The following is a 16,208-nucleotide window of genomic DNA, read 5'->3' on the forward strand; positions in this document are numbered from 1 at the left end:
GTTCTGTTATATGATAAAGAAGAATTTATTTTTCAGCTATAAATTAAACTAGATTTATGTCACACCAAATAAAGTCTACTATTTCTTAGTGGAAATATAGAACAGAAAAAGCTCTGCCCACTATTACTGAAAGATGATAAGGTAGCATGTCTCTTTTCTTAAGTTCTGGGTGATTAAAAAATTTCAAATCTGAGGTCTACAGTAACATAAAAATTGCTCCCAGTTGGTGAAACTCCTGAGGTTCCTGCAGAAATTTAAAAAACAAAACCAAAAATCCAGTTGAACGGATGCTCCCACATTCCAAGCAACCAGCAAGATCCTGTTCATGAGCCCTGAAAGCTCTCCATGAAAATTTATTTAACATGAGAAAAATAATCTTGGCCTTTCTCCCTGCCTTTCTCCCTGCCTTGTATGTGAATGTGATGCCTAGAGGTACAGCACCCCTTATACAATGAGCACTTGAAGAAAAGGCCAAAACAAAACTGCAGGGATGCTAGGTCCAACAACATTGAGCTATAGAACCATACCAGCTGCCACATACTTCTGGATTTTTTGTTGTGAGAAAAATTAACTCCTATCAACTTTAGCCACTTTTATGGGTTTTCTGAACCTGTAGCAGAAAGCATCCCTCCCTGATACAGTAACAGAGAAATCTGTGCAAAAAAATAAACCCAGGAATAAACTTAAAAAGAAATGTGAAAGATAAAAAATCTTTAAAATGTTACTAAAGGGTCTAAAAGAAGTCTTGGAAGAATACATTCTGTTCTTGAATAAAGAGACTCAAAAATTACAAAAATACTGAAGCTCTCTAAAGTAATGTACAAGTGAAATATCATACCACTGAAATGCCGAAATAATTTTTCCAGATGGAGAAAAATACCATAATAACATGCATGGAAAAATAGTCAAAAGGTAAACAATAATATGTGGAGAAATACCTGAAAGACAGATGACTAAGCGCTACTTTGGAGTTTTCACAAATCTACAAGGAAAAGAGCAAAGAGCAACTACCGAAGACAAAAATGAGTAAAGCCTTTAACAGACTTTTCAGGAAAGGGAACACAAATAGCTTATAAATGTATGAAAAGACGCTCAACCTCACTCACAAGACAGGTACAGATTCAAGATAACATTTCCACATATCTGACTGGCAAAGATGAAAAGGTTTGACAAACAATAATGGACGGTGTGGGATAAAGACCCTCCTATGTTGCCAGTGAGAGCAGCAGTTGGAACAACCACCTTGAATAGAGAATGACAAACTTTATTTCACAGTTCCTTTGACTCTGAAGTTTCACATCTAGAAACTTATTCTACAGCTCAGCAGGGCCATAGAAATATAATGCCAGCCACAATGTAAACCACATATTTCACAGGCCTTTTTTGTATTAAGTCTTCGAAATCTGGTGTGTATTTTACATTTACAGCACATCTCAATTCAGACTAGTCATATTTTAAGTGTTGGGTAATCATAGGTGGCTGTTGGCTATCAGATTGGACAGTGCAGCTACAGAGAATAAGGATAAAAACAACAGGCAACATTTCTCGAGTATTTATCAGAGCCAGATACTATACAAGCATTTTTCATGCACGATTTCTCTTAATCCTAACTCTTGCCCTAAAATACTGGTTCTATTATCACTCTCAGTTTACAGATGGGGAAACCAAAGCATAGAGAAATTAAGTAATTTATCTTAGGTTACAAAGCTTCTGAGTGGTGGAGGTAAGATTCAAACCCAGTCCATAACACTCTTAACCACTATTCTATCATTATAGAATGATAATATAAATCTACTTGTGTATACGAACAAAGATGTATATAGAAAAACATTCATTGTAGCACTGTTTGTAAGCAGTAGCAGATTAGAAACAAAATAAAATGTTTATCAGTAGGGATTGGTTAAATAAATTAGGACTCATCCATATAGGTTTTTAAAAATGAATGAGGCAAACCTATTTATAGACCGACTGATGTAGAGAATGATCTCTAAGACTGTTTCACACTGTTGTGTGAAAAAAAAAAAAGGTGCAGAACACTATATATAATACTCTGACATTTATGAAGGAAAAAAGAGGGACTGACCAATACTACTCGTATGATTACACAGGCATAGATTACCTCTGGAAGGAAACTAAAACCAGAAACAATATTTGCTTCTGAAAAGGGATGCTCAGGGAAAGAGGTGGGAAAAATATTCTTTATTAACTTTTTATAATGTTTAACTTTTATACTTTTTACCTTGTGCTTATACTTTAAGAAAAAATAAATCTTTGAGGGTCTACTCTGTGACAAGTATGTTTACTAACAATAAATATCAAAACAAAGTCCTACCACCCATGAGCTTATATTGGGGAATTAGCGGGGGAGGAGGATCAAACAAGTCAATAAACAAACAAGATAATTCATTATAAAGAAAGCATGTAATTATAGATAGTGATAAGTTCTGTGAAGAAAATAAATAAAATGAAGAGAAGATCATTGAGGGAAGCCATTTCAGATAAGGTGGCCAGGGAAGGTCTCTTCAAGGAAGCAACATCTGGGCAGGAAACTTAAGGATGAAAATAAGCAAGTCTGTGAGATTTGGCGAAGAGCAGTTCAAGCAGAGGAACAAACAAAAGACTCAGGGCAGGAAAGGGTTTGGTATACTGGAGGAACCGGGAGAATGGAAAGAAGCTGCAGTGGGACCGGGACACAGTGAGCACAGGAGAGGACTGAACGGAATGAAGTGGAAGAGGCAGGCAGGAGGCAGAGTCCTGTAAGCCCCAAGGTAAGGAGATTGGATTTAGCAGGAAAGCTAACATGACCTGTTTATATTTTAAAAGATCCTCTGGCTGCTTGGTGGAAAATGGACTGCAGGGAAGAACAATGGAAGCAGGGAAGAGGCCAGCTAGGATGATGTTGTTCAGACAAAGACAACGGTTTAGAACCGTGGAGGGAGAAGACATGGGCAGAAGTAAACATATTCTACATAGATTTTGGATGCAGAATTTGTCTACAAATTCTGTTAGAAAATTAAATGTCTGGAGTGAAGGAAAGAGAGTAATCAAGAATGAATTTTTGTTTTTGCTTGGGTGGGTGGTAGTGTGAATTTATAGTGATGGGTAAGACTTGGGGAGGAATACATTTGAGTGTGCATATGGCAGGTTGTGGGAGAATCAAGGCCTCTGTTCTAGAGATACTAATTTTGAGACATGTTAGGCATCCCAATGGATATCAGGTTGGCAACTGGATGTAGGAGTCTGATGATCAGAGGACAGATCTGGGTTCTTTACTTTCTTTGACAATTGACCTTTCCCTCCTTGCAACTCTCTTACCCCTTTGGTTTTGTAACATCAGTCTCTTCCTGTCTTTGTCCTGACTCCAGATTCTCTTCTTTCTCCCTTCATTTGAAGTTGATATTCCCTAGGGATCCATTCTTGACCTCTTTTTCTAACCTACACTGTTTCTGGGCTGCCCATCCAAATAAAGAACTTCCAAATATTCTTAAATGCTCTAACATAATATGTACAGTGATCCCAAATTTCTCCCCTGAACAACAGATCTCCATATTCAACTGCCTACAGGTTGCTGCTGTTTGATTGACCCACAAATCCCTCAAACTTAATTATGTCCCAAACTAATGAATTAGGCTTCTTCACTGCTTCTGTAAATGGTAATACTCCCCACTTAGCTGGCAAGGGTCAAAATCTTAGATTAGTATAAAATATTCTTTCCCCAGTAAACCAGAGCTCGGTGTGCCTGGAGTCTCCCCTCTACACAAGAAGAAAAAGAAATATAAGATCATAGACTCATGAGCCAGGAGCCCCAAACGCTGGTTCAACACTGCTGTATCTTCTGTTTGCCCCTTCTGAGCACTCTTCACCTGTCCCCACCCTGCTTTCTGCCATGAAGCCTGACATGTCAAACAGATCCTGTGGCCAGTAGGGAGTCCCAGCAGAAGACTGGAGGGGAAGGAGGAGAATGAGGTCAAAGTACCATCCAGCTCTCTTCCTTCAAACTACCACTCATTCTTCAAGTTCTTGGTACAAAATGATTTTATCTCTGAAATGGCAGAGAGGATGATTTGGGATGGGCTAGGGAAATCAAGGGCAGTAAGATATCAGAAGTAAAAAGACCACTGAAGAGACTTTTGTAATAGTACATAAGTATATAAAGGACAATAATACACATTGAGACGTAATAAGGGCCAGTAAGGATACACATTTTTTGAGTGGTGGTGGTACTCAGTAACTTCAATTGTATCCCACTCTTTCTGACCCTTTGGACTGTAGCCCACCAGGTTTCTCTGTCCATGGGATTCTCCAGGCAAGAATACTGGAGTGGGTTGCCCTGCCCTTCTCCAGGTGATCTCCCCAACCCAGGAATCGAATCCACATCTCCTGTGTCTCCTGCATTGCAGGCAGATTCTTTACCCACTGAGCCACCTGGGAAGCCATTCTCTGAGGGGCAGCCTCAGTGTTTTTATCTTTCTGTTTCCAATGTCTAACCCTGCTTCCCATTGTAGAAAATATACTCAGCACGTATTATTTAAATAAAAAAGGAACTATGAAATAACCAAAGATGAAGAGTCCAAGGTTTACCTTGTATCCATTGTCTTCTTTGCGGTTGTGAGACGCCGTAATCATCACACCTGCAACTGCTTTGAGTTCCTGGACTGCATATGGCTAAAAAACCAATAATACTGTAATTCTGTTTTCTAGCTACTCATATATTTGACACAAGAATAACTTTGACTAAATAACTGGAAAAGACATTAAGATATAAATAGCCTAAAACCTTAATAATCAACTCCAGGTTCACTACGTGGGATATACCTAAAGCCACCTATTAGGTCATCAGTAACCACCTAACTGTTAGACTGAATGCTTTTTTCCCCCTCATTAAAAGTTAGTCTCATTTAACTTAGTCTTATAATTATTTTGTTCCTTTAAGAAATATTTAACAAATACCTACTATATGCCAGATATTCCACCAGACTCTGGAGATATGAGAGGGGAATCTAATCATAAAATATTAGACTTGGAAGTATTTTTAGAAATCATCTAATCTATCATATTTTACACACTGTATACTGCTTATTCAATATTAGGTAATCATAAGGGAGAACTACATAAGCATGAAACATAGGTCTCTTGCCTTTTGATTTGAAGATCTTTACATACACTCTGTGGCCTCTATAGCATATAAAAATCAATCTACCATTTCTCCCAAAGTTAATTCCCAGGTTGAATTTCCCTTTTTCATCACAGTTATTATTTGCCTAAGATGTTCCTCCATTCTAACATCACATCCAACTTCTCTCCTCCTGGCCATGGGGGAATGGGCACGTGACACTGATCTGACTACAGTAACCTATTCCTTTGATGATTTAACTCAGAGACTGGCTCATAAGACCCAATTCTTCTCCAAGATGTTTTTGCTGTAAGTAGATTTCCTCTGACTCAAAGACATGGTGATAAAGAGTGCCAAAAACAACTTCCCTAGCAGCCAGAGCAGATCCACTTGCAATAAGAGAGGAAGGCCAACACATAGTTACAGTTGGAAATGGTAACCCAGAGGCAGACTCCTACAAAAATGTTCAACATATCTGGGCCCTCCTTGATTTCTGTCATTCATTAGAGCTAATTGTTTAAAAATTCCTCAATTCTTTGATCCACTCCGTATATATCCAATAAATCACTAGTAACAGATTATGGAGACATTATCTAATCATCTAACAATTTGTAAAACTTGCCAACAAAATCATATAGACCTGACATTTTTATTTTGAGAAAATTAATAAAAATCAGTTCAATTTCTTTAATGACTACAGGTCTGTTCAGGTTTTCTATTTCTTATCAGGTTTGATGTATTAATCATTCAAGAAAATTGGCCAGTTCTCCTATGTTTCACATTTATTTGCATCACGTTCAGAATACTGTGGTTTTCTTAATCTGTTCTTAGTCACTCAGTCATGTCCGACTCTGCCACTGCATGGACTGTAGCCCACAAGGCTCCTCTGTCCGTGGGGATTCTCCAGGCAAGAATACTCTAGTGGGTTGCCATGCCTTCCTCCAGGGGATCTTCCCAACCCAGGGATCGAAGCCAGGTCTCCCACATTGCAGGAAGATTCTTTACCATCTGAGCCACCAGGGATTGTTTTTTCTCTTTTTTTCTTCAGCAGCCTTGCCAAAAGGTCTATTTTACTATTTGTCTCTTCAGAAAGCCAACTCTTGCTTTTGTTGATTCCCTCCTTTTCTTTATTTTCTATTTAGCTGATTTTTCCTTGTATCATTATTTTTTTAATTTTATTTGGATTTATTCTGTTTTTATCCTAACATACTAACTTAAAATCTTAGTTCATTACTTAAAAATTTTTTTCCTAATATATTCATCAAGACTATAAATTTCCCTTTAAGTGGAGCTTTAGTTATATCTCATAGTTTTTTTCCTACTTAGTGTTTTCATTGCTGCTCATTTTAAAATCCAGACAGTCCTTGTTTGTAAAGTTCCAATACACATAAATTTCTGATACCATGTTTAAGTAAATAATAGCAGTCTCCCAAACACATGCTCAAATTTCAGTTGCCTATGCTGTAACTATATCAAGTAAAAACTTGGCTCCTAGCTCTTCAGTCTGAAACAACTATGTATATATGAGATCCATCATGATTAGTAACTGATCATGTCACTGGTGGTCACTGTGCATCTGTGAGCTATTGCACAGACAGCAAAACATATAGCTGTGTTGCCTCTTTAGCTCCCAGAGAGAACTCATGTGGCAGTTTTGCAACACTGGATGACTGAAATTAGGAAATGGCCAACAAAGATGAAAGTGCAGCAAAGAAGCAAAAAGTGATAATGGTGGAGGTAACATTTGAATCAATCATAAATGGAGTTACAGAAAAATAACTGGGAACATTGACACTGCTGTCATTCAAGAGACTCTAGATAGGCAATCAGACCAGCTTAGTGAAGGTGAATGTATGGATATAAGTTAAGGATGTGGTTGTGATGAGAACGATGAGGTTGTCCTAGAGTAAGTGATACTGGCAAAAAAGGAATTCTCAAAAACATTTTATGACATTGAATGTACAAAAGATAAAATGTGGAAAATTAATCCAGACTTGGAAGGGAATTTGATAATTCACCAAGGCATAGAAAAGATGCACACACATTGTTAAGTTAGGAGAAGGCAATGGCACCCCACTCCAGTACTCTTGCCTGGAGAATCCCATGGATGGAGGAGCCTGGTAGGCTGCAGTCCATGGGGTTGCTAAGAGTTGGACATGACTGAGCGACTTCACTTTCACTTTTCACTTTCATGCATTGGAGAAGGAAATGGCAACCCACTCCAGTGTTCTTGCCTGGAGAATCCCAGGGACGGGGAAGCCTGGAGGGCTGCCGTCTATGGGGTCACACAGAGCTGGCCACAACTGAAGCGACTTAGCAGCAGCAGCAGCATTGTTAAATTAAATAACAAGAAGCAAGCACGGTTCACACTCCTGAATTTTTAAAGAAGAAATGAAACACTCAAGTGAGTGTTTTATAGTAATTTTTGCCTGCTTGATAAATCTGTTTCTGAAAGAATATTAAAATATCCTGCCATGACTGTAGACTTATCAACTTGTTATAGATCAAATTCTTAGGTGGTTCAACACATGTGTGTTGAATGAAAATAAAGTCAGAGCAATATTTGTTTTTGTTAGGTCCTTTGTATCATTTAATATAGAACTTTATGCATGACAAAGATTTGAGCCCTGTTTGATTTAAGAAATGCTTTTTCAAGAGCAGCAATCTGTATGATCAATGATATAACACACTTACTACGAACGGTGTAGGAACGTATCTTGAAAAAAGATACACAGGAACATCTTTGGCCAGTAAGACTGCAGCAGTGAGCTTGGCAAGCCTGGAAAAGGGACAGAGATTTCACTTGGTCCTTAGCTTACCATCCTTAAAAAAACCAACCTCCCACAAAATAAATGCATTACAATTGTTCTGAATATACAGCAATCTAATCTAGCCAATTCTTATAATCACTAGTTATTTAAGCTTCATGCTCCAACTTTAAAATGTTAATAAACAAGATTTTTTAAAAGGAACTTTAACAAGGAACAGAATTGACGTTTTAATTTCCTCCTCCTTCCTGATTCAGCTTTTGGTGGCTATTTTAAGGCAAAAATAAAAAGGCAAAAAACATGGAAGAAAGTGAAGCCAGAGACTTTGATAAACACAATATACCTATTTACCCCCTAAAAAAAGCATCACTAGACCATGATTATCTATGTGTGAAAATATGCTAAATCTAATAAAATGGGACTATAATGAGAGAATACAGCTTACATAATATTGCTACCCAGTGCCTTTGCCAAAATAATAAAATCATAAGATAATCTATGATGTCATTCTAAATACTAACTTTAAATATTTAAAAATTTACTCTTTTCTGTAAAAACCAAAGGTTACCTTTGAAATGCTTACGTTTCAGCTCTAAATAAACACCAGCATGTGATCACATTTTTTGGACAGTTTCCTGTTTCAGAACTCCTATTACTGGGCATAAATTTTTTTTTCAGATTTTATTCCAACAGCTTAATCTCTGAAACAATTAATACTGTACCTCTGGCTGCTGCAGCTGCTAGTTACTTGACCCCGGGTGTCATACCCAACTACAAAGCCTCTTTGCTTGAAGTCTGAGAAACATCTCTCAAGGTATTTGTACATCCCCTGAAGCAGATAAACAGAAAAGATTAATTCCTGAGTAATGCCTGCATTTTCAGTGACTTAAAGTCTATGCTTTTTATGTGTGGTGTGCAGCTAATTGGCTCCCAGGGAACTGGCCTCCTCATTTTGCCCGTGTTCACCAACATGAGTGCAACAATCTTCAATCCTCAAATCTGAGATGACAAACACCCGTTTCCTGAAGTTTTGGACACATTTGATACACAGAAATATCAAGTAACTGTTAAATCTAATACAATGCATAAAACATTAGGGAAAAAATGATGGGACATGAAAGTCAGTATGCTAAAAAACAAAGCAAAACTGTTTGAAGAACCAAAAGAAATTGCTGTTTGCATTAAGGCTCTAGAGAATGGAAGTTTGACCATTTTAGGTCTTACTAAATCATAAGATTGACGCTAACCATAAGAGTTGATCTATTTATGACATAAACATTTAAAATCAGCAATATAAACCTTCATTAGAATATTTAAGATGGTTGATCCCATTCCTTAGTTTTAAAATCACAAAGAAAATCTTATAAACAAGGAAAATTTGCACCAAAGGAGACAAAAAGTGGAATAAAGTATTTAATATTGAAAACACCACACTAAGCCAAAGCCATTTAACTATTTTATGAATGATATGCTAACTTTAATAAACACTTTCAACTATACAAAACTAACACTTTTAAAACTACTTTCTTGAATGTTGTTGCCACATTTAATCCTCACAATAACTCCAAAAAGAAAGAAATGCAGATACCAGTTTTATTTTTGTCTCTTTTGTTCAACATCTCTTCCAAAAAAGAGGAGACAAATAAAATTGAAGCTCTATGTAATGACTTGCCCAAGGCCATTCATTCACAATGTTATACTAATTTAATGAAGACCTATGATACGGCAGGCATTGCTAAGTAACTATGGTGCCAGTACCAAATGAGGTTCCAGTGACTTCTAGACCCTTCTTTCACAGTTCTTTCAAGTGTAATTATTCTTCCCAACCTACTTCTTATGAGTGAGTGTGTCTGTGTGTGCACGTGCACTCACACATGCAATATAGACCAAATTGACCAACTTTTTTATTTCTAATGATGATGCTATCCTAAAATCTCACAGAATCTTATATTTTGTGTAAAAATCCATCTTATCTTATCCCACTATACCTAGGTTCTGAAAAATAGCTAGAGTTTAAGAATCAGATTCAATCTGGCTTTCCTACTTCACATATTGGAATCTCAGCTCCTGTAAAAATTTGTACTTCTGTAGAAACTGATTTTCAAACACCTCCTCCACTCCTTTTTGTAAAGTCAAGGAATCTTCAGTCAAAATGAAATCTTATGAGGAAGCCCAACATATAAAAAAGATCTAACTGAAGCGTTTCTTTATCAGGAAAATAAAGGGGATGGGGACAGGAGCCAGCAAGTATCCTACTATTCAGTCATCTTGTCATTGTTTGTTCCCAAACCCCTGCACTAGCCACTGAATTTAAAGAATTTCCTCAGAATAAGATTTATTGTTTGCCAGTATTGATTAGAATTATATCTACTGAGCAATTCTGTAGTTTAGGACTATTTTTAGTATATGCTAAATGTATTTTGGTCTCCAAAGTGGAGCTCCCTGAAACAGTTAAAGATGATTCACTGGCAAGAGAATGGTTTCTAGAATAAATTGCATAAAAATGGGGAGAAATAAAACAAATTGAATCATATCAACACTGTCTTAATTCTCAAATTATATGGAAAGCCATGTTAAATGGAAATATTTTCAACCAAAATTTCCAAATACTCTGGTTAACCTTTATCAGTGGCCACATGCCAAAATAGATCATCTTCTATCTAAGTGTGCTTCTCTGTATTAAATGAAAATGTCAATAACCATTTCCTGGTTTGAAATGCAAAGTAATACTGTCAAGAAGTTGACAATGGCAACCAAAATAACCAGAACATCAGTCTGTGACCCTAAAGATACATAGATGACCTCTAAGATGAGTCTTGTGTAAGACCAAAGGTCAGAATTTATATTACATTTTTTCATTTGTAAGAAAGTATCTTGCTGGATATAAAGCTTTTTTACTATTTTTAAAAAAAAAAACACCTAATTTATAAAGCAAAAAACAGCAATAAAAGTACACATATAACAATAATACTTACCTGTGTTGATTGTATTACTGTAAGATCATTAATATAGCAAAATCCTGCCCCCATAGCAGAACGAAGTCCTGCAGTTCCAAAAGTCATTCGGCAACAAAGCCTATCTCGCAGCTCCTTGTTCATCCCATTCCTTAACAGATTTTCAATCTGCTCTTTTGTTTTTGGATTCTATTAAAAAAAAGCATTAAAACTTAATCAGAATCACAAGTAGAGTCCTAATAGGAAGCCCTTCTGAGGAGCCAATAAGTTTTATTCATATATTACAAGGTTCTGCATTCACTATAAATTTCACAATGCTACTTAATAATATTAGTATATAGGGAAGCCTGGCATGCTGCAGCCCATGGGGTCGCAAAGAGTTGGACATGACTGAGCAACTGAACAACAAGAGTAACAAAAAAACACCTGCTATTTACTGAGTCCCCAAAGTGGCCAGACCCAGATATATATGGTTTATATATCTCTAATCATATTTTTAAAATACTATATTTAAGAAATTTTTAACAAACTGACAACCTTAAGAGCTATGGACCCAAAAGAAAACTTAGTCAAAAATGATATCAATTATTACCAACTATGTTAAGTTTTAAAAGAAATGTGGAAGCTATTAAATAAATGTGATCACAACATGCCTATTAAATACTTCCTAACATCTATAATTCAAAATGATCAGATAAGCCCTGTGTGTGTGCATGTGTATGTACTCAGTCATGTCCAACTCTTTGACACCCCATAGACTATACCCTGCCAGGTTCCTCTGTCCATGGGGTTTTCCAGGCAAGAATTCTGGAATGGGTTGCCATTTATTCATCCAAGGGATCTTCCCCACCCAGAGACTGAACCTATGTCTCTTCCATTTCCTGCATTGGCAGGTGAATTCTTTATCACTGCACCAACTGGGAAGTCACAGATAAGCCTTACTGCTCTTTAAAATCACAGAAAACTTCAATTTATCTATAGCAAAAACTGACCATAAAAAGATCTTAAGTTTAAATGTGGGCTTGTTTAAGAATGAGAATGAAAGTTCAGTTCAAACTTGGCTTGTGAAGCAAGACTTGCCAACATCTTCATTTTAGGATTCCTATTTCATTAGCACATACTTCAAGTTATTTTCATAAAGTTCAGGATGCCTATAACTGAAAATAGGGCTTCACAAGTGAGTAGCAAGTTTTGAATTGAAATGTAATTATAAATAAGAATAAAACTTAAATGGAATTTTCCAGTATTTTATTTTTAGGAGAAAGAGTCAAAAATAATAAGGTAAACCATAACTTCTCTCTTCCATTACCATACATAATATGGATTTAGTCCTTACTAACTTCTTAGATTGTCTATATCTACAGTCTATATAATGATAATGAATATTCAGAATGATAAGCCAAGATGTATGGAAGATACTAAATATTAGAGTATATTTGCACTTATAGAGAAATAAAATCATGTTACTATATAATTTAAACAAAAAAGTATTCTAGTAATGGTGAAAATTAAAGTTATTGGGATCCATGCCAAAAACTAATGAGAAGACATGGAAATTTTGATTAACGAAATTGTAATCTGCTTAAACTAGATGGATGATAAAAATGTATGTATATATACACATATATACATATATAGAGAGAGAGTGTGTGAGTATTTCTTGACTTAAGGAGTCTCTATTTCATATATGGCACAAACTAACGAATACAGAGTTACTATTAAAATATGAATAGCTATTAAGAGAAAAATCTAAACAATAAAATTATCTGGGCTACTATATATTATTCCAATGTCTGTATTATATCACCAAATTTGATACAGATGTCAAAGAGATTTGAAGAGGATTAACATTTAAAAATAGGTATAAGAAAAACAAACATGAAAAGACTAAAAAACTCCAGCACTATATAGGGTACAAGGCAGTATCATACAGTTAGTCACACTGAAATTAGGATAGTCTTTTTAGAGAGATTTTACAGCAATTATCAATATCAAACTGCACATGACTTTTGGCCCATAGATTTCTCTGTCCACAGTAATATGTTCAAATGAACAAGATTCATTCATACAAGAATATTCATTGCAGTATCTTACTATTAGTAGTATTATTACCATCATATTGATGAAGAGATTAAGATTTAGAGAGGGAGCCTCATAACACTGAGCTAATTTTGCCGGTCTAGACAGGATCTGAATCCAGGTTGATCCAGTTCTAAAGCCTGTTCAGCTCAGTTGAGTTGCTTAGTCGTGTCTGACTCTTTGCGACCCCATGGATTGCAGGACGCCAGGCCTCCCTGTCCATCACCAACTCCCAGAGCCTACCCAAACTCATATCCATTGAGTCAGTGATGTCATCCAACCATCTCATCCTCTGTCATCCCCTTTTCCTCCCACCTTCAATCTTTCCCAGCATCAGAGTCTTTTCTGAGTTGCTTCTTCGCATCAGGTGGCCAAAGTATTGGAGTTTCAGCTTCAGCATCAGTCCTTCCAATGAATATTCAGGACTGATTTCCTTTAGGATGGACTGGTTGGATTTCCTTGCAGTCCAAGGGACTGTCAAGAGTCTTCTCCAACACCACAGTTCAAAGGCATCAATTCATTGGCGCTCAGCTTTCTTTTTTATAGTCCAACTCTCACATTCATACATGACTACTGGAAAAACCATAGTTTTGACTAGACAGACCGTTGTTGGTAAAGTAATGTCTCTGCTTTTTAATATACTGTCTAGGTTGGTCATAGCTTTTCTTCCAAGGAGCAAGCATCTTTTTATTTCATGACTGCAGTCACCATCTGCAGTTATTTTGGAGCCCCCCAAAATAAAGTCTGTCACTGTTTCCATTGTTTCCTCATCTATTTGCCATGAAGTGATGGGACTGGATGCCATGATCTTAGTTTTCTAAATGTTGAGTTTTAAGCCAACTTTTTCACTCTCCTCTTTCACTTTCATCAAGAGGCTCTTCAGTTCTTCACTTTCTGCCATTAGGGTGATGTCATCTGCATATCTGAGGTTGCTGATATTTCTCCAAGCAATCTTGATTCCAGCTTGTGCTTCATCCAGTCCAGTGTTTTTCATGATGTACTCTGCATATAAGTTAAATAAGCAGGGTGACAATATATAGCCTTGATGTACTCCTTTTCCGATGTGGAACCAGTCTGTTGTTCCATGTCCAGTTCTAACTGTTGCTTCCTGATCTGCATACAGATTTTTCAAGAGGCAGGTCACGTGGTATGGTACTGCCATCTCTTTTAGAATTTTCCACAGTTTGTTGTGATCCACACAGTCAAAGGCTTTGGTGTAGTCAATAAAGCAGATGTTTTTCTGGAACTCCTGCTTTTTCGATGATTCAGCGGATGTTGGCAATTTGATCTCTGGTTCCTCTGCCTTTTCTAAATCCAGCTTGAACATCTGGAAGTTCACGATTCACGTATTGCTGAAGCCTGCTTGGAGAATTTTGAGCATTACTTTGCTATCATGTGAGATGAGTGCAGTTGTGCAGTAGTTTGAGTATTCTTTGGCATTGCCTTTCTTTGGGATTGGAATGAAAACTGACCTTTTCCAGTCCTGTGGCCACTGCTGAGTTTTCCAAATTTGCTGGCATATTGAGTGCAACACTTTCACAGTATCATCTTTTAGGATTTGAAATAGCTCAACTGGAATTTCATCACCTCCACTAGCTTTGTTCATAGTGATGCTTTCTGAAGCCCACTTGATTTCACATTCCAGGATGTCTGGCTCTAGGTGAGTGATCACACCATCATGGTTATCTGGGTTGTGAAGATCTTTTTTGTATAGTTCTTCTATGTATTCTTGCCGCCTCTTCTTAATATCTTCTGCTTCTGTTAGGTCCCTACCATTTCTGTCCTTTATTGAGCCCACCTTTGCATGAAATGCTCCCTTGGTAGCTCTAATTTTCTTGAAGAAATCGCTAGTCTTTCCCATTCTATTGTTTTCCTCTATTTCTAAAGCCTGTACCATCTCACTATAAACAAAATAATTATGTAGGGCAGGTTAATAATACTTCTAACAATAATTAACTCCAGCTATGAAGCAAACAATATTCCTTTCTATTATAGCTATATAAATACAAAAACGATCACCAGACATTAATGCTATTAGGTTACTGAGTACACTTCCTAACATTTAATTGCACAATTACTAGAATAAAGCCTAAAAGTATTTTCTGTTATACATCACAACCAGTTCTAATGTAATTCTTGGTTCTTAGGAAGCCTGTAATCTGAAGAAAGAATAGATATATTAACAATTCCAAATATTAATATTGTTAAGCATCTAAACAGGAGACAATATATAAAACTGATTTTTTAGTAACTCAAATATATTTAAAATTACAAAACTGTAAACAACACTTTAAAATATTTCTGATAGAGATGAGTGTCTAAACAGTAAACATCAGCTTTATATTAACTATTAGAGAAAAAAATTTATTTTTTTCTAGTTTATTTCTAGACAAGTTAAAATAGGAAACTGCAATCTGAAAATCTGAAGGGTGAGTGCAACTGACATTTACTTCTGAGGGTCAGCCAGCTTGGAAATCCAAGTGTAGAGTCCTGAAGCAGACATGTTTTCCAAACCAGATGCTTCCTGACTGAGTCCAAAATATACTCTTGTTAAAGCAATAATTTTTTTTCTTTTAATCTTGGTGTAATTCTAAATTTAATTTCTCCATCTTTAAAAAATTATGGAAATAAATGTAAAATAAATTGGTTTAGGGAAAAAGTTGAATGACTACACTTATCATAAAAAATGATATTTACTTAATCACAACTGGCTTAATAAAATCTGAATAATAATCACTAAATGAACATAAAAATCATATCCAGTAAATAAAGATGCTAACTACTCCAAAAGTAGAAAATAAATTTAAAAAATACATTGTTACCATTTAAGTATAATATTGATTATGCCAAGATTAGTGTGAAATATAAAAACAATCAGTTTATTTCAAAACTTAAGATTATATAAAGTCTTTTTTTTAAACTCTTGGGTTTTTTTATCACAAAGCACATATGCTGAGTTGAAGTTGACCGTTCAGTGACATAGTAATATATATCTCTATAAAGGTTTAAATAAAAATATTTCTCATATAAGGTAATAAAAATAAAACATTTTGAATAGTTGCTGTTTTATTTATTGATACATCTCACCTTTTTTGACAAATGAAGAACCCAACTGTTGGTCAACTAGTTCAGGAGGTTATTGCAGGGTAATGAAGAGACCACAGACCTTATGATTCTAGGAAGAGTGGTTCTGATCTTGAGTCTGCAATTGGTTAGCTAGATAACCTGGAACAAATCACCTGACCTCCTCCTAGACCTTATATTCTCAGTAGAGTGTGATAACTTTTTAGATTA

General features: G+C 36.0%; 1 protein-coding gene across 1 annotated transcript in view; it reads right to left on the minus strand.

Moving 5' to 3' along the window:
- PGM2L1 (phosphoglucomutase 2 like 1) overlaps nt 1–16,208 on the minus strand; it is a 60,029-nt gene that overhangs the window by 17,511 nt on the left and 26,310 nt on the right. Inside the window, exons 2-5 of the mRNA XM_043906984.1 lie at nt 10,857–11,024; nt 8,604–8,710; nt 7,808–7,892; nt 4,582–4,665 (exon numbers count right to left, since the gene is read on the minus strand). Coding sequence (XP_043762919.1) covers nt 4,582–4,665; nt 7,808–7,892; nt 8,604–8,710; nt 10,857–11,024 — 444 coding nt within the window. The remainder of the gene's footprint in view (nt 1–4,581; nt 4,666–7,807; nt 7,893–8,603; nt 8,711–10,856; nt 11,025–16,208) is intronic.

Source organism: Cervus elaphus, chromosome 1 (assembly GCF_910594005.1).
Source record: "Cervus elaphus chromosome 1, mCerEla1.1, whole genome shotgun sequence".
NCBI classification, from domain to species: Eukaryota; Metazoa; Chordata; class Mammalia; order Artiodactyla; family Cervidae; genus Cervus; species Cervus elaphus.